This window comes from Camelus bactrianus, chromosome 1 (assembly GCF_048773025.1).
Source record: "Camelus bactrianus isolate YW-2024 breed Bactrian camel chromosome 1, ASM4877302v1, whole genome shotgun sequence".
In the NCBI taxonomy this organism is placed as follows: Eukaryota; Metazoa; Chordata; class Mammalia; order Artiodactyla; family Camelidae; genus Camelus; species Camelus bactrianus.
Genome location: NC_133539.1, coordinates 91,744,573 through 91,770,721, shown reverse-complemented (window position 1 = coordinate 91,770,721; position 26,149 = coordinate 91,744,573). Strand labels below are relative to the sequence as shown.

The window sequence follows — 26,149 nt, the reverse complement described above, 5'->3', positions numbered from 1 at the left end:
GAAATGTTTGAAGGAGGAGCAATTGGCCAACAGAATTGAATGCTGCTAAAAGGCAAGTGACACAAGAACTGAAATATACCCAGTACCTGGGACCTGCACGACCTTAATGACCACAGACATAATGGGTTTAGAAGCCAGAATACAGAGGGTTGAGTCAGGAGGAGGAGGAGGCAGGAAATACAGAGTGAGTAGTGACAACTCTTTTGGCTTTCAAGAGGAGGCAGAGAGGCAGTAGGTGGAGGCAAAGGAGATTTAAGCCAGTTCAGTGGATTTAAAAGCCAATGGTTACCGGGGGCGGGGGAGGGGGGTATAAATTGGGAGTTTGAGATTTTCAGATACTGACTACTATAAACAAGATGGATTAAAAAACAAGGTCCTACTGCATAGTACAGGGAACTATATTCAATACCTTTTAATGGTCTATAATGAAAATGAATATGAAAAGGAGTATGTATATATATGTATAAATGAATCACTATGCTGTATCCAGAAATTAACACAACATTGTAAATCGACAATACTTCAATTGAAAAAAATGGGAGTTTAAATGAAGAATGGAAAATTCTATTTAAGAGAAAAAAGGAAGAGTAATCTACGCTGTGCAGTTTCTGAGAAGGTTGGAAGGATAAGACCCAAGGCAAAATATGACCACACCACTGAAATATTTGATGACTTCATTCTCAGTAGCTGCTAAATGCACTTGTATGTCTTTTGTATCGGTGAGCTTGTGGCTGAAAAACAAATTTCATTCCTCATGTATTTGTATAGGTCAATAAAAAATTAGATTTACTCCAAAAGATGGTGATTAGAACTCTTTTAAAATCTATTAAATGCTTTATTTTAAGAAGCTATGTAAAAATTCTTTAAATCGATGTCTTTTAAATGTGTGTAGTGATAGACTGATTTACTCACTTTAGTCTGCCTTTCTAAAGTGTGCTTCTCCTCCTCCATATATTGGATTGTCTCATCTTTTATTCTCCAAGTACAAAAGGACACATTTCAATGCCTGATTTGTTTGTGGGTAACCACGGAGTGACTCATGATTTGCTGCACGTATACTTTCCCCTTTCAAGATAAGACTGTTGTTGACCCAATAAGGAGCAGCAGAAGAATTAGGATAGTGATGCTGGTGGAAAAATAGAAATTAACCCCTGAATGGTGTTGGGTGCTGATCTTAGCTTATTTCTCATCGAGGCTCACGGGTTATTAGCAAGTTTACTATGGATTCTATTGTGTATGTGTGTATTGAAACCTTTTAGTAAAATATTATAATTGGGTACCCGTATGGATTTGGAACCTTGTAAACAGCAATGTTTTCTTATAAAGTTTACTTCACAAAAGTTGCTATTTCAAGGTTTCAGTTTAGTAAGCTTTTTTTTTAAACTGTAAGAAAGAATTAGATTTTACAGTTGCATTTCAAAACAAATCCTATTTCTTCCATAGTCATCCCATCACTTTACGTGATCCATGAATTATTCAATCATCCATCTATATGCCAAAAACTTGTTAAATGCTACCATGTTCCAGGTAAAGGATGGTTCTTTCTTCTCTAGCTTACTGTCTAGTGGGGAAAACTGATGGCAATGTGCTGTGTATACTACAGAAGGTGTGGGCAGAGAATGGAAAGGACAGAGAGGAGTTTATTCTGTCAGTGTGGTGTGTCCATGTATGCCAGTGTGTCTGCAGGTATCTGTGCGAAAGAGAGAGAGAGACAGAGAGAGAGAGAGAGAGAGGGAGAGAAAGAATATGAGTATGTGGGAAATCTTAACAGAGAGGCACAGAACAGAGAGACAGGAAGAGGGGAAAAGGAAAAAAATTTCAGGATAGTAACGTCTCTGAATTGATGAGTGCGTATTTGTTTTGTCATTAAGTAATTTAAAGTATTTTTGAACAAAAACAGGCTGGGGTTCAGTTTTATGTACTCAGTCCATATTCAGCAGTCACTGGCAGTATATACATGTGAAGATGGAACGTTATCCTGCCCAAGCACTGCACTGTTTTGGGGGGCTCCAACCACATTTAACATGGATGGCAACGTTCTTGCATAGTGTGGTAGGAGGGAAGGCATCATAAGACAAACCCAGCCATCATACAAATCCAAAGTGGGTTTTCTTTTGTCACCCTTAAAGTTCTGCGAAAAGCTGGCACTGAAATTACATGGAAAAGTTTCATGTTAATGGACCTACAAGGCTATTTATGTCTTACGAGTTGGGACCTCAGAGGTATTTTGGTCCATTTTCATGCTGGCGTCTGGAGTAGAGGGCCATCTAGCCCGTGCTGAAGGGGCCCACCAAAGGAGAATCACACTGTTACCAGTTTCTAGTGTCTGAAGAAAATCTGACAGAGGTCTTTCTTATCCCAGTATCACCTTGAAACCATCTCTATTTGCCCATGTGATATAATGGACAGTGTGCTCTTATAGCACAAATATTTGAAATTGAATTCTAAAAGGGAATCTTTTCAGAAGGCTGTCTGAAAAAAATTTTTTTCATTCTCTTTTGTAACCTAAGGAGACCTCCTACGGACAATCACATTCAATATCTAAGTATCTAGTGACTAAGAGAGTAATCACACTGGCAAGCTCTCAGATCCACAGAGGAAGACACAAGTGCCAAAACTGAGCTGTCTCTGAACTGTTTTCTGTGGGAGTAAGAACAAAGGCATCCCATGTGTCTCAAGAGACAAGACTGAAAGTCACGATTTAGTTCCTCTTCCTCCTTTTAATAAATGCGACTGACTAGAAAGCCAGATGCGTTCCAGGATGGTCCAGCTGACTAACTCTTACTGTTAACGTGTACTAGCAGTTCCGAGACACAAGGACGACTGATAAAGGGGATTTGTTTTGTTTTCCAGAAATAGGTTCTGTTCTGTTCGATCTACTTGCTCAATCTCTAGTCTCTCATTCATGTGGAGTAATGCGATTGGCAATAACACCACCAGGCAAGTCTCTGAAGATTTTTGAGTTATTTCAGTGATTTTTTAAAATCTTCTGCTCTGTACTTTTATAAAATGATTATTGGAAACTGAATCAGCAATTGGAGGGATTGGAAAGAGCTTCTTCGTAACTGTTCCCCACGTGTAATCATTTCCCACACATTATCATATCAAATACCCCTGCTCTTAAGCAGATTAAATCATTGGAGTGGTAGATCACTCCTCAGTCTTTCCAACATATTATGACATTATGGAATAATTTTTCTTGTAATTTTCAATATTCTATGTCTTTTAACTTGGATTTGCCCTAGAGATCGAATTTTCAGGTTCAGGAATTAACCTGGATTAAAATCCTAGCTTTACCACTTAGTAGCTATATGACTTTGGAAAAACTACTTAACCTCTCTGTGTTTCAGTTTCCTGGTCTGTAAAATGGACTCAATAGTGGTAAGAAAATGAGAAAAATGCATGTAAAACTTGGCACACAGTTAGCATATAAATACCAGCAATTATAATAATTTTAGGACCTTTATATTGTTCTAGTACTCAGTTTCCTCTGACTTCATTTGCACCTAACTGGACAAAAAGATTTTATTGACTACCAGGTAGTAAACGCCTGTGAATTTCTATGTGTTAATGGTGGAGCTAGTGGGAAAGTGACTGGGAATTGGTAGGGTCATGTGACTTTGACTGGAGGAGGGGAATGGACTTAAAGTGACCAGGGAAGCCAGCTGATTTGCTGTTAATTTCTGGTGTCCCATAGTTTGGTCAACACATTATTAAGAAGGATTTATATTTCAGGATGTCTTTCCTGATGTCTGATTGAAATTTTCTAATTGCATCATGTTTTGTTCCTGATTTATGGAGACGCTGGCATTTTTTAAAATATATTAGAACAATGAACACTTGACAACAACTATTGTATCATGTGTCAATACCTTAAAAAAAAACTTTCAAATCTGATTTCTTCAGCCTATTGTCCTAGACTCCATTCCTACCTCTTCAGACACTCTCCTCCCTGAGGCTGACAAGGGATCTGGGCCCTGCCAGGGTGCTAACAAAACCAGAACAGTAACAAGACTTGGGCACAGTACATGTCAGGCGCTAAGACAATCAGGGAAGCAGACTTTATTGTATAGCTAGTGACTTCTCTCAAGGAGGAAAGACACACTAACCTCTGCTTAACAAGATTCAAAATGCCCTGAGGATGGTATAGTGATGATTTGATATAATTAACACATAATCACAATCTTAAAATACCTTATTTTAATATTCAAGGTATATTTGACTTTTCCATTTCTAAATATTATTCATTCATTGACTCACTCAACAAGTATTTATTACATGCTAAAAACACACAAGGAAGTATGCTAGACTTTTCCATATATGCCTTCTGGACCTCACTGGACAATAAATCCTTTCAAAGCAGAGGTATTGTATCATATTCAACAAACACAACAAACATGCATTTCACAAATGAAATTGGGATGCAAATACTATGCTAGTTTTGCATAATCAAGTAACAGAATATTTATTTCTATGTCTTGATCATCTTTAAACTTATAATTTAAGCAGAAAATGAACGCAAATATCATCCATATGAATAATATATGTGTCAGCAATATGTCAGACCTTTCATATAGCCAAAATATGTAATTTATATGCTACATAAAAATATGATAATGAGATCAACAACCTATATAAACTTATCAGGGAGTCAAGAGTTTTGGTGAAAATAATGGTTTAAAACAAGATTTCTCTCAGACTCAAATACCCTTTCATGGAGCAAGAGGAAATGAGCAAAGAAATCCAAGTAGACTGAAGATTTCCACGCCAAACATTTTGATTCAATATGTTCTGCTATAAAATATTTGGCCTTGTTTGAATTTTTATTGCTATATGTTCTCAGTCTATATTTAACTGTGAGAAACACAAGTAAGAATGAGCAAATGTGCAAAATGTTCTTTTCAAGTGCATGGCAGTGAATTTGAGAAAACATATATTAAAGGAACACTTTGTGTTTTTAATTTGCAGCCCTTTTTCCAAGCCTCCCTTGGCCAGATACAATTCCATGTTTATTGAGCTAAGGACTCAGCTTACTTGGAATGAAAATTCTTAAGGGCCTCTCAGAGCCACCTCAGATAAGTACCTTGTTTCACAACAATTTCCAATAAAGTTTCTTTTATGTTCTGTCTTTTTCACAGGTGATATAAGGTCTAATTAGAAAGTCTCATAATGAAGACATTCAGTTCCCCAGTTTCTTCTTTGCTTAAATTAACTTTTTAAAAATTAGGGCATTCAGCCTGGCATCAACTCAAACCTTATCTGAAACCAGCCAGCAATCTGTGCCTCATGAAGGCTGCAGTCCTTAACTGCCAGCTTCTTCCACTCGTACCTTCTCCGTAGGGTGATACATTTTAATTGGTGCCTCTCTGTGAGCCCCTCACATCTCCATGTGGCCAAATAAACATGTGTGTGTGTGTGTGTGTGTGTGTGTGTGTGTGTGTGTGTGTGTGTGTGTGTGTGTATTTTTTTTTTGGATTCAACCTCATCCTGTTGGCTGAGCAGGAGGATAGACTTGCCACAATGGTGATCTTTAAGATGCGCAAAATCCCCAAATTCAAGGAACGGGGGCAGGTGGTATCATCAACGGCTCTCTAGATGATGGCTTGTCTACAAAGTGGCTTGTGTTCAACAGTGTTTTGACACCATCTTTGGTTTAAACTGCAGTTCCTGAGCAGCGTCTGTGTTGAGATGGAGAACTCTGTGCTTTCTCAGAGGGCACATGAGTGATGAAATATTCTGTTCCCAAGAGCAGCGGAACTTTTTGAATATTAGACTTATTATCAACCTATTTCTACTGGTCAGACTGGAGCAAGTGTAAACAGGAAGCAGAATGGAGAAATGGTTAAGAGCGTGGGCTCTGGAGTCAGATTGGGTTCAAATCCTGCCACTGTTAACTTATTACCTGTGTGACCTCAGGTAGTTCTCAGAATGCTCTATGCCTCGGTTTATTTTAATCAGTAAAATAGAGATAACATTGAAACTAGCCTTATAAGTTTACTGTAGTGGGGAGCATATAGCTCAGTCATAGAGTGCATGCTTGGCATGCACAAGGTCCTGGGTTCAATCCCCAGCACCTCCACTTAAAAAAAAAAATTTATAGCAAAGGTTAAATGAGATATCTGACATGTTTAGCATAGGGCTTCACTCATATTCACTTACAATCATTACTTTTCGGCAATGTTAGTGGACCAAGTTCCTTGGGCAGCAGAAAGGAAGGAGGAGGGTGAATAACCAGCTATAAAGTCATTCTTAAATAATTCCTTACTCTTTAAATGTCTCACTTGTCACTCAGTTCAAAAATCAAGCGAAAGTGTAAGGGGGGACTATGAGATGAGAGGGTCTGTGCAACCATTCACTCATTTAGTGTGATCTCATTTCTTTGGGGCTCTTAACAGAATGCTTGTTTTTCTCTAACCCTCAGGGTCATCTGGGTTGAAATAAAGAATGTTTCAGGGCAAATTGGCCAGTACCACTTTCTTGATAGCCACATAGATGTAAGGCACTGTTTCTCTTGTTTTTTTCTGGTTTATGTTTCTCTCCCTTTCAACATCTTCCCTTTTTCTCACTCTCACTTAGGCGTGACACCTTTCTCAGCACAGTGCAGAGGCGATCAGGAACACCTTTGAACATTATTCCAACTTAGGATGTTTATGCCAAAAGAAATCCAACCAGGACAGTGGGGCTTGTGGATCCCCATAAATCCCAGGAGCACAAAGGATTCTTAGCAGCCAGGGGGAGAGGGAGCTCTTACCTGTTGCTTTCTCGGGGTTGTTGCACATGAAGCATTGCCACGCTCCTGCTGCTTCGCTGAAGCCAAACACGTCAAAGAACCTCACTTCTTCCAGATGGAGCTGTACCTGGTCCAGATCCTGTTTCAGGAACACAAAGCACAAAGAACATAAGCTGGCCTGCCTGCTGCATAGCATTCTGAGACTGGGTAAAGGGTACGTGAGAGCAGGATGGCCAGGGCTCAACCTCAGTGTTAAGGACTTGGAGGGAGCACTGAGAAAACCTCTCTTGGTTCAGCTTGCAAAAGAGTGGCCAGCTCAAACTCTCCCAAGGGAGTGCTCTTAAATGCAGTGGGCAGTGAGCATGGGCCCCAGGGCTGGGCGTTGGGTTGTGGGGAAATGAGAAGCCAGAGCCTGAAGTGGCCCAGAATTTTCTTGTATCTAATGGCAGCTCCCAAATTTTTAAAGCCAAGGGGCAGTAGGGTTGAAAGGAATGCTTCTGGGGCTTTGCTTTTATTTACACTTCACATAAAACTGAGAATCAATTATTCATATCAAAACATTATTTTTATTAGGTTGGCTTTGCAGGGGACTGATGGAAAATGTGCAGGAGGGTTTAATCCCTCTGCTCTTGGCTCTGTTTTAATTTCATGCTTTATCTTGAAAGTGGATGCAAAATTTGCATTCTGTTCCAAAATATGGCTCTATTGGTTTTAATGGAAAATAATGTCTTAAATTAGTTACCAGTAAATTAATTAATTTTTCCCCTCTAAATGATGGAGTAGAACTGACACACCGAGAAAATCGCCCCGTTTCACGTGCCCTGTGGCATCCTGCCAATGTGTTCCTGTTCAAGAGGCAGAAGAGAGAGGTTCCATTACACTGTAAATGGATGGAAAACTATTAGCCTAACCAAATTAAAAAGCTCTACTGTCCTCCAGAGGCTCTCCTATTATGCAAATGGCTTATAGCCTCTGCAACAGGGTGGCCAGAACTGCACTATTAAAAAGTTGCTTTCCTAAGAGAGATTTAATGTCTTTGCTAGCCTTGCATGTGCCCAGCTAATTCTGTTTGCCCTCTGCCCAGTTGTGATTTTATTTCCTTTCCTCTGGTCCACACACTCATCTTCTACCCATGGAAACAGCTCTTAGTATGCCCAAGAGCCCAGGGATAGAGGCACTGTTTGCACTGCTTATGGTGGATCTAAAATACAGAATGATACGTGGTTGCCCAGATCTTTTCCAAAGTTCCTATTTCCAAGGTCTGCCTTTCTTGATAAAGTGAGAAGTTTGCTAAACTCTATTCTCCCTGAAAGCAGAAACTTACCTGTGTTCACAAGTTGTATCACTAGAGTCTAGTTCAACATCAAGAATGGATTAAAATCATTGGTTTGCAGGCCCAGTGTAAAGTTTTCCAATGAACTATGTGAACAATATTTTGAAAATTTAAAAGAAATTCTTTTTAGAGAAGATTTACACTCACTGGAACAAAAACCCAATAAAGGCAGGGATTCTGTCTGTTGTATTGGCTGCTATAACTTCAGCGCTAAAAATAAGCACACATTAAATAAATATTTACAGAATAATGAAAGGCATAAACTGGGACTAGAAATGAATACTTTTCAGCATCCTTTATTAAGACTATTATGGCTTGTGTTCTGGGACTGAACATTTTGCAGGTTCAACATGCTGAATACAGGTTTTTGAGTTGCTAACATTTAATATCATATTTTAGGCATTCCAAGAGGCACTATGTATAAGGAATGCTGTTTTAGCAGAAGTGATTTTGAATGTCTTCAACGGGAAAAAAAGGAGAGTTTTTTTAAAAAAAGCATGTTTCCAAGATAAAGACTGAAGAAGCACCTGAGAATTTTGTGGGTTTCAAAGGATGAAATCCATATTAAAATTTATGGGGAAAAAGCAGATGTTCACAAATATCAATTTCAAAACTGCTAAGTCTCTGAAGTCTGTCCTTGGCCATTGGCATTCAGATCATGTCTTTATTTCCCACACAATTAAGGATCAATTTTTCATTTGCCACAAACACTGCTAGCAAACAAAGTACTTAAAATAACACTTAAGGATTTCCTTATTTTTCCAGTTCTGAGACCAGAAGTGTCCCAGGTTGTTGTTTGTAATCCACACTTGTCTTGGCAAAAAGTTACTTAAAAAGTTTAAGACAGATGGCAAGTGACATGCCAGTGTTCAAGTTCTCAAGACAAATGTAGACTTACTTCTTCAGAGGATTTAGGTTTTGTGCAAAGGGAACTAGTGAGGGAGATACACAGTAATTCCATAAACTGTTGAAGTTGGCAATAACATTCAGCTTAGAACAGAGAGACAAATGAAACACAGGTGGTTCCAAATACTGGCGGAAAATCAAAGCAAAAAAAAAAAATCACAAAACAAACAAACAAACAGTCAATTTGTGATATCTAAATTTTTTGAATTTTTACTTCTTAAATGTTTTATTTATCTCTTACTTATCTTCTTCACCCTTGTGGTCCTGTAGCATTCCCCAGGCCTTGCCCAAGAATTACCATATGTCTTCTTCTTTTATTAAGACAAGAGAACTAAAACTGACTTGTTTAGAGAATTATGAACTCCTTTTAGAAAACTAGACTCCAGAAGAGTAATAAAAATCATTCATCTCTAAGTAGAGTCACTCCCTGAGTATTTCAGTTCAAAGTCATTGTGGTGGACGGACCCTAGGCTGACCCTTCAATAACTTCCATTTCCTGGTGTTCATTCCTTCATACAATCCCTTTCTCTTAAGTGTGGGAGGGACCTGTAATTTGCTTCTAACCAAGAATATGGCAAAGGTGAAAGGATATTAATCTTGTGATGATATTATTATGTGTACACACACACACACACACACACACACACACACACAACCCATCTTGCCAACAGATGCTTAGGGAAACTCTCCTGCTGGCCTTGAAGAAGCAAACTGCCACGATATGAACTGTTTATGGAGAGGGCCACATGACTGGGAACTGTGGGTGGCCTCAAGGACCTACAGGGAGACTTCAGCCGAGATCCAGCCCTTCAGTTCTACAAGTCTCTCAAAAATGATTTCTGCCAACACCCTGAGCAAGTTTGAAAGTAAATCCTTTCCATTCAAACCTCCAAGTAAGAGCACAGCCTAGCCAATATCTTGATTGAAGCTTTGTAAGACTTCGAGCAGAGGACCCTGCTACAAGCACTCCTGACTCAAGGAAATTGTGAGATAAAAATATGAGATAAAAGTATAGTTTAAGCTGCTAGGTTTGTGGCAATTCGTTATGCAGCATTAAGCATCAATACTGAGACTGTGCCGTGAAGAAGGGAAGGTAACACCTCTTTGGACAATTTTCAATGAAAATAATATTTCTACTTAGAGGTGTCACATTCTCCAAAGTACACCCCAAATCAGGCCTCAATAAAACCCAAAGAATATTGAAGTCTATAGTATTTCCATTGACTTAAAAAGATACAGAATCATAGGAAGCATGCACTAAGAAGGATTTGCCTGCTAAACACCATTTAATTCAAAAGGGGTGTAAAGACCTTGAAGGGAAAAGTGATGTTTTAAAACAGCTGATTAAATGACTGTTTCTCTAGTTTTAGGGGAAAAAAAATCACTAATGGTAGTAGGAATTTGGAAAACTATGTAAAAAAACAGTCTCTTGCAAAGCCTCCTAGGGGAAAAATATGCCAAGCAGCTTGGAAAGATGGGAGGATATTTACAACATTATTTTGATGCTAGTGACAGCATGAGTCACTACTGTGGATTCTGTAAAAGTGCAAAGTGGCCTCTGGATCGTATAATGTGGTCTACGTACTGTGAGAGGGTATTGGGAAACAATTTTCCCAAAATCAGTGAAAGCATACATCTGGAAGGACTCTGGGTTCTGGCACATTTACATTCTGTTCTAACACTATTTTTGCACAGGTAGAAAACATAGGATTGCCTCATGTGCTCTGTGTGCCTATGGTTTATAGGACCGACACTAGGTACATCCTCTATGCCTTAAGAAACATAAACAAGGGTTTTTATTTTTTAAACACTCCCCGATATTTTCACACAATATTAAGGTTTTCTGTCTTTATTTCTAGTGCACATGTTCTAACCAGCTGGAGTCCAGGGTGTGAAAAATAAACTTACTGAGGGAAGAAAATTAATGATTCATCTTTACATTGTTCATCTTTATGTTATTTATGTTGTCCTACACTGTGTAGTCATAGTGTCTTATAAGAAACACTGTATGTTGAATGAATAAAGTAGCAAAAGAGATTCTAAGGAATATTTATGCTATAATTTAATTTTTAAATTTATTTCAATTTCTGAAAAATATTACTGTCAGGAACAAGGATAAACAGATGGAGACACAGTCCAGTATTCCAAAGATGTGGGAAAGTAATCCACTGGGTCCACAGTATTTCTCATAGAGGGAAACTGGAACACACCTTTATTTGTGTGTGGTTGTGATTATTATTAACCTTCTTCTGATGTGACTTTTTTGGCTGTCAACTGGATTAAAGCTCCTTAACAAGATTTCTATATTATTTTGCAGCTTCTGAAAATACTTAGTATAGCCCTCTGCCCATAGGAGTTGTTCAATGATTTTTAAAAATTATTTGCTAATTGAGACACAGTTATATTCACAGTAGCATTTAGGTTTTCAATTTTCATGTCTATTCAGTTATGCATAGTTATGACCAAAGCCCTTTTGGAACATATTTATTTTAAAAAACTACCTGTATCCCTCTGCATATTATAAGAATTCATCTTATTTAACTTTATAAAACAAGTTTTAAGAATAAAATGTTAGTAACTGAAGAAGAATGTTTACATGAGTCCATCAATATAGTATGTTGTCTGCTTATTTTCAAGACTTCAACTTTTCCAGATCACCAGTTTTCAGGAGGTACTGGCATCAGGAATCCCAGGGAAATTTGTTTCAAACATCAGATACAGGTTTCCTTCCTGGAAGCCTAACCTGACAAGTCTGTGTTTGGGCCTGGCAATCTGCATTTCTAAACAAACTCCCCAAGTTACTCTGACATGCACTGACTGGGAAATTAATCATATATCCTTGGGAGCAGATGTGGGGATGACTGATAAGTCTCTATTAATTGATATTTGAGGAATTTTTCAGTCCTCATGTGTCTCAGTCATCAAATATGTGTTCATACTTTTCCACAATAGTTTGGTTTTATTTGACAAATAAACATAAATCTGGTTGCAAGAGCAAAAATTCCATTCTTGAAAATCAGAGATGTTTTTATTCCAAATTTCACAATATGGAAGGAAGAGTTGAGGTGTGAATATATTGAACTTGTTGGGACTTAACTTGAAACTTGGCTGAAGACTGGGATGTGTGAGGAGGGAGGGGACAGATTCTGAGCAGGGTGCTGACCTGGAAGAACTCACATGTGTTCCAGTGTTCAGCATGGCTGTCACACATGTGCTATGTTCCATCGTCTCTCATTTTGCTATCCCAGATTAGGAAAAGAACTCTAGGTACACATGAGTGTTTGAGGTCACCATGGCAAGCTTTTTACTATCACTATGGATCATGAAATAGACTTGGCTTTCTTCTTATCTTTTGAGCCACAGTGTGTTGGGAAGGATTGAATTGCTTCCTGGCAAGTCATAGCAATTCTGACTATGGGTTTGGCTCCAAGTAGCTGGAAGAAAGCACTCATCTTTGATTTATTTCAGAGAAGCTCTAAAGAACTCTTTCATTCAAGAACCAACAAATACAAGATAATATTTGATTTGATTCAAAAAGTCAAATTTTTACACTCACTGGATCATGGAAAAAAAAAATCTGATTACAGAATGTTGGCAGTAAGCACGATGAGTTTAAATTAAGAAAAAAGCAGTTCATGGAATAGCTAATGTAAGAATATGGACTGAGTAGAAAATAAAGATGGCAAAATGGGTGAAACTTCATAAATGTTTGATAAACCCATAATTAATTTCTTTATGGATCCAACTTCTTTTAAATTTTAGCTAGCCCATTAAAATCAGCAAAGTTTTTTTTTTTTTTTAACAGAGTAGAAGCAAGAGCAAAAGACGACCAATGTTCAAATGTCAAGAAAATGTTGATATTTCTACAGTTGTGTCAGCAGTAAAAATAATCACTGGAACTGTTGGCAACGAAAACCCTCATTCATATGGGATCTCCTTTCACATTGGAAAGCAAAAAATTGCAGTGACTTTTTCTAATCAACAGTTGCCACCAGCATTTAACACCTATATATTGAGCATCTAGTACTACTGTGTGTTGCTACGTGGTACTAGACCACACCGGTGCTAACGTGGAAAAAGCACATTGGAGGGGCTTTCTTTGTCTTCCTTGGGAATCAGTTAGTGAGATTACCATATTCCTCAACCATGTAGGTTATTTTGTTGGGGGTGAGGTCCTTCTCTTATTGTCTTATTTTTCTTCCTTGATCCCTGATACTACTCTCATTCCCAGACTGTTCCTCTCACCTCCCCTTTACATAAATTCTCATTCTTTTGGGTTTGATATAAGTCTTTGAATGAATATGTATTCTTTAAAAATATGTAGCCATGTTTAGGGTATTTGTCATTTTCACAAATATGTTATACCATAGACCACATTCTATTTCTTGCTTGTTTCGCTCAAGATCTCTACATGGTGTTGTATATATTTAGTTTGTTGCCTCTACTGCTGCAATGGGATTTCATACTGCATTTCCATCACCCACCATAGTTTATCTAACCCTTATCTAACCCTAGTGATGGGCACCAAGGGTGCCTCCATCTTTGTACCTAGACAGACCATGAAAACAGTGAATGTTCTCATACACACCCTATTAAAGATGCAAGTAAGAATTTTTCTGAGATAATCACTCAGGAGTGAAACTGCTGGATCATAGGGTATGTGTTAAGAATATAGAGAAAATATTTTTATATTTCTGCACAGTTTGGGCATTCTGAGAAAATCTTACTGAAACATGGGAGCTGGGCTAAAAGAACAAGCTTTAGAAGTTAATTCACAATTAGAAAGTGAGAGGCAATCTAGAAACAATTCTCTTCCCAGAAGTATGTGCTCACATTTCAAGGTGTGGATGAGATCCAGGATTCGGAGACACCCCTGGGCTGTCAAACTGGAGACACTATGCCTTATCCTTCCCCTGGAACTGTCTATCTACAACCCTAAAGGTAAGAGTAAGAACCCAGAATCCTTCCCAAAGAGCAAATATTTTACTCTCCTTCTTTCAGATGAGTGAGGGTGCTGTCCCTCCCCTTTATAAATACCAAGATTCATATTTTCAGGGTTCCTTCCCTATAATACAGACCCTGGTGTGTGTAACATGACATCTGGTTCTCATCGTGTTGCCCCAAGGTTAACAACTGAGGCAAAGGGGAACCAGTGAGGTTATTTGCTGTAAATAGTAATAGTCTCCTCTGCTCCACAAACCTTGTTTGCATGAGACAGTAAAATTTTAATCTTATGCATATTCTTAACTTCACTAGGTTCTGATAACTTGCTTTTCAGAATGGCTGTTCAATTTACCCTCCCACCAGCACAGCATGATGAATTCTTTTTCCACATCACAATAGAAGGCCTTTCTAAACTCTAAAGTTTCTTGAGGAATTACCACTGAACAACACTTTCTCATGCCTGAAATAGGCCATACTTTTGGTGACCACAGTCCTAGTGGTTTGACTGCATCAGGGGCTGGCAACAGTCTCTAGTGATTTCTTAAACCACAGGGAAAATCAACCACACTTCTATAGAACACGCTGTGTTTTTCTCTCTCTTTGTTGCCTTTTGCTGTCTCAAGAAGCATTCCAAGTTCTGGGAATTAGACCACCCTTCTAGGTACAATTATTTTAATATACTAGTGCATATCAACATTTGGCCAGGGTCTAGTTTTATTTTAAGAAGCATCATTTTGTTGACATGTTTACTACTTGGAGCAGTAGGAGATAAAACTGACTCTACCACAGATTTAGGGGAGAAGGCATTGTTTCCCATGATATGGAAATTTCAAATGTCTCCATTTAGTCATTTAACAGATAGAGTATGGCGCTAAGCATTGGTGAAGTAATAGAGATTAAGGCAGATGTGATAAGTTGATCTACCCCTCAGCAGAGAAATGGATAAAGCAAACTCGGGCCTTTTACACAATGGAAAATTCCACATATACTAAGATGAATGAGCTAGAGCTACATATACGAACAGATATATTTTTAAAACATAACATTAACCATAGAAAGCATATTGGGAGAGTTATGTGTGATATGGCAATACAATGTCAAATTTTAAAACAACAGTACAAAACATTCATGGAAATAATACACACCAATCTTAGGAGGGTATTTGCAACAGTTTCTTTCTGTAAAGGGGAGTATATGAACTAAATATGGAAGAAATGTAAATATCTCTTCTTTCTTGTGGTGGGAATGGATATCATCTTTCTGCACTTCCCTGAATTTGTGAGTTATTTAATAAGAAATAAAAGTGAGGCAGAGAACACAGTCCAAGGAAGCAAAGAGACTGGCAGGGATTAGAATCTGTGAGGAAGACAGACTGTGCATGTGGTGGGGATTCCATGGTACCCCTCAAATCCCCTGTAGAGGAGTCCTCTTATTTTGCCTGTGTGAGGCTGGCCCTGGTGCTGCAGGTCATCATAGGATCTTCTGTTTTTCCTGATTTTTGCATTTATATTTGTGGGGGCTTCACATGAAAGCTTCTTTTAATCTAGCTCTTCAAACTCAGAGACAAAGAGATAATAAACATGGACTGCAAAGTGTTTGAAATATATTTGACTGTTTTGTTTTAGAAAACAAACCAAACCTAAAGCCAGCTGAGACCCAGTTCTGTCGTAGGGAAGTGTTACCAAATGGGTTAAATGACAAGTGATACTCGGGGATGAGATTCTTTCCTGCACAGCGGGGATGGTATAAAGAATGCGGGTTTTGGCGTCAGAAAATCTGATTTGAGCTCTGAGCCCTAGCAGTTCTTGGGAAATATCTTTATTTCTCGGTACTTTCAACGTACTTCTCAATCTGTACAATGACTGTGATTCCTAAGCTGCCTCCTTCAGAGATCTGTTGCCACAAATCATTTCATGGATAAATACACTACTTTGTAAACTGTAGAAAAATAGTACGAAGTAGTGATGATGATGATACAAACCAAGTAAGAAAAGAAGCTTCTTTTTATGCATATAAAATATAGTGCTTTTTTGTCTCTTAGCTAGACAAATACATGGAAATCTTTCCCAAATGAATGACTTCTTTAAGAAACACTGATGTTAGGCACCTGAGAAACATATTTCATTTTCTAAAAGCAAGTAATATACTTACCTGTCTGTTTTTGTTAGTTTGTTGTTAAACCTAGGAATATTGGATGTAATGAGATGCAAAGGTAGAAGGATGTAATGCAACGTGAACACTTGAAAGGGGAGTAATGACATGTGCATGTTTGATGGGCCCATAATGAGATGTACAAATAGAAATGCACACAGACATGTGCCTGTGCGATGGTGTAACGAGATGCATAAATGGTTGGGTGTAATGATAAAGGCATTTGGGTGGATGTAATGTGACTTATAAATGGAAGCATTAAATGGGGAGGGTGGAAAGGGCAGGTTGTGATAAGAAGCAGAGAGAAAGAATGCAGTGCTATGCATGAACGGAGGAGCTAATAATATGTGCATGATGAGGGTGTAATGAGATAAAAATGGAATGGCATAATGAGGTTCACAGATGGAGGGGTGTAATGAGCTGTGCAGAAAGGAGGGAATAATGACAAGCATAAAATGAAGGATTTAATACTTACGAATAAAGAAATGAGCATAAGAAGACGTGAGGACTGAAAGGAGGAGCAGAAAAAAGGGGGGACCTAGGTGAAGGGATGGGAAATAACAAGATGGCAAACGGAGCTCCCTAATGAGATGCTGCGATTAAAGGGTGCAGTGAGGTGTGCCCATTTAAAGACTAATTAGACACACACATAGAGGAATAATGAGCTACCTGAGCCCTGCTCAGACACAGACCATAGCACTCAGTTCTTCGGAAAGAGGTGAAAATGGAAAAAATTCAAAGCAGAGCCATAAATACGTCTAAACTGTTACAAATCCAAAAAGAGAAAACTAAATAGGTGATTTAACCACAGGCTGAAAGTTTCTGAAGTAATGGTTTTATAGGTGCTGTTTATGGGGCACTTACTCTGTACCAGGGCTCTGTTGGGTGCTTAACTAACTAAATGCATCATCTCATTTTCCTTCCCTAGCAACCCTTTGAGGCAGGTGGGTTTGTTCCTCATTTATAGATGGAGAAATTGAGCTTAACCAACTGGCACAGATTCCCAGAGTCTGTTGGTGGTGGAGATCTGATCAAGCCAAGTCCGTTGGATTCCACTTGCCTTTGCCTCTCTTCCGGTGTCTCTGTAAGAATGGACTGTGAAACCTCCTGCCTCAGAGTCTCCTGGATCATTTTCCAAGATGCAGAGTCCCAGGCCCACCCAACAAGTACCACCTGCAAGAGCCGCAGAGGCCCCAGGGACCTGCAGTTAAACATGCTCTCCAGGGACTCCTAATGCACTAAGTTCTGAGAACTACTCAGTGAGACCAGCACTAGAGTGAAGATGTTCTACTGCTTCCATTAGATCTGTGGAAAGATCATGAAGAAAGGGGCTTACGTGGACTGTGAGCAGTTGGGTTGGCTACAAGGGGGACTGTGCAAGGAATTACCAAACCGTGGAATGAGGCATTAAATGATTCTCTGGACTGTATTTAGCAGAGGACTTTTTAAAAAGGCTCCTTCCACTCGAATTGGTCTTCAATAGGAACCCAAAATTATATTGAAATAGTATAAAATGCAAAATGTATTGAAGAGAATTAGATTCTAGGAAATATTTGTTTACTGAGTTTATAAAAATAAAAATAACTCCATAGTCTGTAATATCTAAGGGGAAGAGGGTAATGTGTCTTTAGAACCAGAAGTTTGCCAGTCTGCATGCAACATTCAAGGTCCTAAAAAAAAAAGCAAATAGTGCCATTGATTGTTCCTTTCTTGATATTTATAGTAGTGAGACATCTAAATTACTCTGATTTTTAGATTTAAAAAAATCCAGAATTTATCTCTTGAAATGAGCCTTGAACTTGGATGACCACTCACATTTTAGTGACACAGCCTCTGCTCATTTTAGAAGTCTCTTTCAGAATTATTTTTAGAGTGCATTCACAAGCAACACAAGAAAAAGTTTCACTACTTTAGGGAAGCTCAGCTTTTAACTTGGAAACTATTATTCAGTTTAATAATATCAGGGTGAGTGATCTCCTTTTATAATAGACTTGAGCCTGGATACGTTTTTGGCTATTGGGAAAATAAAGCTCACTCTCAAAAGATGAAGCTTTGTCATTCATTTTGTTGAGAGGGGTCTTACAGAGGAAGTGCAGGAAAATTATACTAGTTCCTGTTTTCTGAGCTCTTACTATGTGCCAGTCACTGTTTCAAGGATTTTACATGTATTATGTCTTCTAAATCTCATAACATCCCAGTTAACTGGGTACCAGTGTTTTCTGCACTTCGTAGGTAAAGAAGATGAGGCCCCGAGGACTTAGGTAAAAGCACTGGTAAGTGGTAAAGCCAGGATTCAAACCCAAGTCCTGAGCTTCAAACTATCATACTTTCACTTTTCTTGAAAAGAGGTGCTATTTATTCTACTAGCTCAGTGCCCAGTGTTTGTAGGCGTTCACACAACATCCATGATAGCATCAAGGGAAAAAAGAAAAAGACTATACTCATGCACTGATTATTTAGGAAACGACCCTAAACCACTCCTGGATTAGAACAGACATTTCAGAGGGACGCATACCTCTGTTCCCCCAGGAATAGAGTTATTTTGTTAACCATTTTCTGAAGGCTTTTTTAAAAATTTCCTTAACTGATGTAGAACATCTGGCTGACTGTGGAAGAATGTTCACTACAGTAGTAAAATTGACATGCTTCATTATAGGACAGCCTGCCTTGTGAAAGAAACATGAATGTGAAACATGAATTGTGAAACAATATATGTGATCAGCCAGGATTTGAACTAAACCAAGAAAACATTTCTTATGCCAATTTCAATTTCTTTAAAAAACCCTATGTACAACATAAGTACAGTATATGTGGATGGTGGTTAGGGAGATACTAACAGTGTGTATTAATTAGCCAAGTGTATAGATAATAATTTTCCAGTTTTTAAACAGTGAATGTAACTGTCACTTTGGTTTCGTATGTTTACAAAATTATGTGCAATCACTTAATATAATGAGTTGTACGTATGGAATTGTTTAAGTGAGAGGCTGAATAGATTGTTATAATGTATAGCTATTAAGGGGGAAAAAAAGAATCCAAATGAAAGTACAGACAGTACTTAGGGAGGCAAAGTTTAGAATTTGGCTGGACTTCCAAACTCAGTGGTCCTAAGGTATCAATAAAAGTCATGCTTGTAAAAGTTCCAGAGGACGTGTCAGTTCTCAAGAAGTCTGTTCACCTTCGAGCCTCTCCTCTTATGTCGATAGTGCCAATACCAGATGAACTATTACTAGTTCTAAGGCTATGGTGGAGGAATGTGGGTCCACTGATACTAGATAAACCGGGATAAAAATTCATCTCGGGCTTAAGCTAATACTCTCCCAATGCTCCCTAGCATCGCATGCCTTATGCACGAAGCATGGTGTCACTGTGACTGTGGTCACAGTTAGCCTCATCTTGCCTCCTGGCCATTGTCTGTCTGCCTTTGCCTTGGCCAGGAGCTCATGTATGAGTCTTTGCCTTTGTTTCCAAGGGGAACAGTAGAACATAGGTTGGTGCTGGGAGAAGTAGAGGGATCTTACAAAGTAAAGCTCAACACAAATCCATTGTCTTCATTCAGGAAAAAACTTTGCTTTTTTTCCTGGGCTCCAAAGATCATCTTTCTGTTTCTCAAATGGAGTCTCTTAAGTGTAGACTCTTCCTCTTTGGCATTTTAAATCTTTTCTGTTGGTCTGCATCTTTACCCTCTGTCTTCTCAAACACAGATCTCTCCTACCTTGAAACCTTTCACCATTTCATTACCACTCAACCAAAAGACAAAAGCCCAAGCCTGAATGAATGCCAATTTAGCCTCTGAACAGCTGGTCACTGCTGGAAAAAATCAACTGTCTGTTTTGCTTTAAATCTATTATCTCAGAACCCAAATGGATGTCTGTTCTCTGAACTCAGTCCTGAACGGGGTCCTTTTCCTCTCTACGTTCTTTTCCCAGATGGCTTTAATCTTCCCATGGCTTCTCTGTGCCAACGATGCCCTCATTTATATTTCTGGCCTAACCCACTTCACGGTTGCCCACTAGACAATTCCACTGGAACATTTCACAGGCATTTTAAACTTAAGACATTCGTAAGTCTCCCTCACACCCCACTCTTTATCTCCAAAATTTATATTGAATGTGTCGTTTCTATCCTTACCAGGACCATCCCAGTTTGAGCTACTCTTTTCTCTGTGTTAGCAATAGTCTCCTCATGATCTCCACGATTTCCCTTTTGCCCTTTTCTGGTCTAGTCTCCACACAGCAGACTGAGTGATCTTTTGAAGACAAGCTGGTTCATGTCTACTGCTGAAAACTCATCGGTGACTTCCCACAGACTGCAATGAAATCTAAGCTCCTTGCTGTGGCTTTGAGGCCAGCAGTAAATTTCCCTAGGCGAACTCTCACCCCCCTAGTCTTCACTCTCCCTTTTGTTCACTAGGCTCCACCCAGACCCTTACACCTCTTCCAACACTGTGGAAGGGGAGTGAGTTCACTCCCAGGGTGGGCATGACCATCCACTGTGATGTAGGAAGAGGAAAATAGCGGAATTTTCACTTCATTTTTCATCTCATACTTTGCAATTTCTATTTTTTTGAATATGTTTTCTAATGGAAATAATAAGCATAATACATGTATACAGTTTATAAGTAAATAAATATAAACATTGAGGGTACTCACTCAAAAATTTTTTTTCTGATGGGTTGTATGATTTAAATTCAGAGGAAGATGATTGAATATGTGAAAGTTTTGGCTTTCTTTTTTTATTCTTCCTCTTTGTTGTTGCTGCTTGTTAGTTGTCATTTTGATCTCAAAGCCTTTGTGTACACAGTGCTCTTTGCCAGGAAAACTCAAATATCAGCTCAGAGAAGCCTTTCCTGACCATCCATCAAATGCTCCATCCTTCATCCTTTTCTTCAGGTATTTCATGTGTGTGCAGCATCTGTCAGTGTAGAATTGTGTATTTATCTGCTTGTACATTGCTTGTCTCCATGGGGCAGGGTGTGAGGTTGTTTAGCTTTGTTCTCTGCACGGGGCTTGGCATAGAGCGGCCATTTGCAAAAAAAATAATTTTAACTGAATGAATGAACTTGAGTCATATTTACCATGACTGTACTGTGATTTTTTTTTTTTTTTGATATCCTCCGTGTTATTGCTCATGTCATTCTTACATGGAACTACTTTCCTCTTTCTTTTAAAAGCCTGGACCTGTCAGGTTTTCCTGGTTCTGAGATCACAGTCTAAAAGCCTAGCCCCCAGTCCCACCTAGGCTTCTGAAATCTAAAACCTAACCTCCATATGCCCCATTATTATCTAGCTTGCTCTGAAGGGGAGATTCAACACAGCTAATGTGTCTCAAACACTTGGGTTCACACTGCTCTCCTTTATAGATGACAAGGCCAGCCTACAATACTTGTTACTTACATCACACATGTAGACTTGAATTTCTGCTAAGAATCTGAAGTTATAGTCTATATATAATAAGCCTGCTCCTTATTATTTATGTATTATGTATTTATTTATTCAAGGACTGCATTAACACCAAAACTCAAAACTCTAAACCTAAGCCTTTGGGAGCATCAGAAGGTCTCTTTTTGTTCCACTCAGAATTGGAGCTTTAGTTTTATTTATGCTTTGACACTACAGCCAATTATCCTGCGAACTGTCAAGTGTGTTTGTAGCAATGTGGACTGAAAACAAATGTCCAAATGTTGGCCACGTGGGGCACATTTTATTTCAGCAGTAAATTTAATTTTTTTGTTTTGTTTCTATAATGGGCAGTTTCGAGACCTCATTTCCATGGCATATGGAATTTCCCTATGCTCTGGGAACGAGAACATGTGTGTCAATAAAAGAGACCCCCCTCTCACATCCCAGACCTTTAGCAATGCCCCCATCAGCTTTGTAAACTGTCTGGTCCTCTGATAATCAGAGCACCGCTCCCTCTGAAGGGCTGGGAACACATGCACTAGAACACAATTATTAATAGTATTTCCAGTTACTCCTCAGAGGCCATTCTCTTCATTTCTTGAATAAATCAATGGATTTTTCTGCTCTTTTCTTAAAATATTTATTTTACAATAAAATTGGTTACCTTAAAATGAAATGTTCCTTTTTTATTATGGATTTTTAAAAATTCATTTCTCTAGCCTCAGCACCTAGAAGACTACAATAGTAAGCACTCTAATTATTTACTAGAAACATAAATGAACCTCTCCATCCTTAAGATGTTAAAGGCCAGTATCTTTGATGCGGCCTATCAATGGTGCATCACTTGTTTCTGTCTAGTAAAATAAAATTTTCTCTAACTGCTTTTATTTACATTTACTTACATAAAGCAATAAAAGTGGTATTTCTTTAATAATATTTTTTCCTTCATTATGAAAGAAATATATACTTCGGAGAGAAAATTTAGAAGATGCTAATCCCGTCAACCAGAGCTAACCATTGTTAATATTTTGTTGTATTTCCTTTTGTCTGTCTTAATGGGCAAATCTCCAAATAATTTTCTTTATATAAATAATTTTGTACACTGCAATGTGGTATTTGATGTAAGTATTGTTTCATGTCCTTAAACATTTCTCATAAACATAATTTTTTCATGGTTCCTTAATATTCTTCTAAATGGATGGATATCTATATATATTACTTTAAGTGTCCCATCTTTAGAACATTATAATACTGTCACATGTTATAAATTATTACACATTACTTATATAAAATTACAACTATAAAATTATATATTATAAAATATACTATATTGTATCATAATATATAGTTTTAGTATATATATAATACTTTATTTTCCCATCTTTAGACACTTAAGACTATTCACAGATTACTCCATCGTATTTTTTTGGTGTATCTAAGTTTTGTACACATTTCAAATTATTTCTTTAGAACAGATTCTTAGAAGTAAAATCACTGTGTTAAAGGATATGAATATTTTTAAGACTCTTGACCTGCATTGCTAAATTGCTTTTTAGAAATGTTGAAATAATTTACACTCTGACTAGAAATGTGTGAAAGTGTCTAAACTCCCTTACTCTAGCCAGCACTGATTATTGTCTTTTTAAAAATGGACTAAAAAGGATACTGTTATTTTAATTTCAATTTTCTTTAACTTTACTAATGAGGCTGTATACTTTTTCTGCACTCAGAGTCTCGTTGAATTATTTGCTCACGTCTTTGACCCATTGATTATTGATTTGCACAAACTTATAGTACCTTAAGGATATTGTCTTTCATACTTGTTACACATATTTTCAAGTTACTGTACAGATTTTGTTTTTATAAACTTCATATCTTTATGTAGTCAAATCTATCAGTCCTCTACTCTTAGACATTACTTACAGGTTTAGTTAAAAAGAAAGAAAAAAAGAAAAGTAAGTACAAAGGATAATGTAACAAATACCCATGACCAGCAGGCAGGCCAAATACAAATATTTTGCTTCTGACTTTTTAAAAACAAAATTACAGATGACATTCAGATCTCCTTAATATCCTTCCTAGAAACATTTCCCTTCCACCTTTCACCACTTCCTCATGATCCAGAGGCAACGCCATCATAAATTTGTTCTGATTCTAAATATGCTATTGTATTATCACAAGTATATGTACCCGTACACGCAAATTTTAAAAAATATATGCAGTATATTGTGTATATGTATTGACATGCAGTATGTTGTATATGTGCAGTCAAACTATAATAATTCTACCTAATAAAACTGAAAAATGAAAAAAAGTATATGCACCCATAACTGATGCATAACGCTGCTTAGTGCGTTTTAAAAATATATGTAAGCTATTATACTACTCATATTATACTTCTGTAACTTGCTAATTAAAAATCAATATTATGTTTTCAAGATTTATTCCATGTTACTACATATAGGTCTAATTAATTTATTTTCACTGCCTATATTGCATGACTATACCACAACATTTTTCTCCATTCTACTGATTAACATTTGCATTGTTCCTGATTTTTTGGTGCAATGTGTAGTTAATAACCGTACATATTTCCTGGTATAAGTATGTGAGAGTTTCACCTAGAAATGGAATTGCAAGATAATAGGGTATATGAATTTATAATGTAACCAGCTACCACCAGACTCCCCCTTTAAAAATGTTATAAAGGAAAATTTGTCTTAAACCTTGTCTAGGACAGAACATTTTTATATGTTACAATATAAAGCCTCTTTGTGGAAAGAAATGGGCATTTCTTACTTAAATGTTCTCACAGGGAAGGAAGAAAAGAAAGAAAAGGAAAGGAAGGAAGGAAGGAAGAAAAAAGAGAAAGAAAGAGAGAAACAGAGAAAGAAAGGAAGAAAGATAGACTTGAGGTGATGAATATGTTAATTTACTGACGGGGGAACCCTTTATGGTGGGTAATGGTTAAGTATTTTTTTCTGATAAGCTTTAAATGTAATTAAGACTTCTGGAAAGTCACCTGCCTTGACTGTCAGCTATCTGTCATTTATGAATCTAATGACTGACTACATTTATTTTTTTCTTAAATACTTTTCTCTTTTTTTTTTTGAGTAGATAAACCTGTTTTATTCTCATGTGCCATGTATGAATATTCTCATTTTTTCACATATTTGCCAAGATTTGTACTGTCACAATTTTTTATTCTTGCCAGTCTGATCACTGTAAAATGGTTATCTCATTTTAAAAAATTTAAATTAATTACTTCAATGATTTTTAGTGAGTCTAAAGATTTTTCTTAGGTGTTTTGGCCATTTGAGTATTTTGTTCAGTGAATTTTCTGTTCACGTTCTTTGCCCAGTTTTCTATTGGGTTGTTTTTCTCTTCTTTGTTGACTTGTAGGAGAGTTTTGTGTTAGTTACACGTATTTTAAATACCTTCTCCCAGGTTGTGCTTGCCTTTTAACTTTGTTATGGTGTATTTTGTCATACAGAAATTTAAAATTTTAAAATAGTTGAATCTATTCATATTTCATTTATGATTTCTGTTCACTTATGTCTTAAATTCTTTCTTATCCTGAGGTCATAAAGACAAACTTTGATATTTTTTTCTAATTGTTGTAAGGTTTCATTGATTACATTTAGACCTTTATCTGGAGTTAATTAATTTATTATATGTCAGGGAGGAATCTAATTTTATCTTTTCAATCTGGAAAGTCACATGTCCCTATAGGTTTTAAAATATTTCATTTTTCTCCTCGCTGATTGGAAATCTCTTTTCTATCATCTACCAAGTGTTCACATATGCTTGGAACTATCTCTGAACTTTTTATTCTTTACCATTAATTTATCCCTGCAGCAATCATTTTATCACATCTTTAGCATAAGTTTTCATTTCCTAGTAGAAAAATTTTCTCCATGTTCTTTTTCAGAATTGTTTTGGTTATTCTCAAATTTAGGATCAGTTTGTCAAACTCCATGAAGAAATTCTGTTGCTATTATGATTGGAAATAAAATTGCATTTATAATTTGAGAGAAAGTTTTCAGTTGTGTAATCAGTGTTCCTAACCATGAGAAGCACATATCTTTCCATTTATTCAGGTTTTTAAAAAATGTTTTTATTATTATTTAAAGTTTTTCTTCTTTAAAGAGTTTCACAGCTTTTTTTACATTTATTTCTAGATTCCTTAAAGGTTTTGTGGCTATTATAAGTGGCATATTTTTATTACACATTCTAATAGTTATTACTCATATATAGGTATAATATTATTGATTTTATGTTGAGCTTATATCAAATAACTTCATGGACCTCCCTTATAAGTTCTAAATGTTAGTTAGATTTTTTTGAATATTCTAAACATATACTTTTTTATTATCTGTAAATAATTTCCCTTTTTTTTTTCTATTTCTGTCTCTGTCTCTCTGTTTCTCTCTCCTTTCTTCTCTTTCAATCCTTATATTTCTTATTTGCTTTTCTTGACTTTCTGCATTGAGTGGGACCTCCAGTAAAATGGAATGTTAAATGTTGAGGGTGACAGCAGGCATCTTTGTCTAATTTCTACTCACAGAAAGTGCCTTTATGTTTTTCTCTGTGTATAAAACTGGCTCTAGGATTTTAATATCTATTCTCTTTTTCACTAGTTTTAAAAATTTTATTCATCTCAAATTTTATTTTATTGTGAAA

General features: G+C 37.1%; 1 protein-coding gene across 6 annotated transcripts in view; it reads right to left on the bottom strand.

Moving 5' to 3' along the window:
• The window catches only part of VEPH1 (ventricular zone expressed PH domain containing 1), a 266,024-nt gene that overhangs the window by 89,754 nt on the left and 150,121 nt on the right, over nt 1–26,149 (bottom strand). For all 6 annotated transcript variants that reach the window (XR_012508920.1, XM_045514505.2, XM_045514504.2 and 3 more), the window contains exon 12: nt 6,752–6,869. Coding sequence is in view for 5 of the 6 variants with exons in the window: in XM_045514505.2 (XP_045370461.1) it covers nt 6,752–6,869 (118 nt within the window). In the remaining variant the exon portion in view is untranslated. The remainder of the gene's footprint in view (nt 1–6,751; nt 6,870–26,149) is intronic.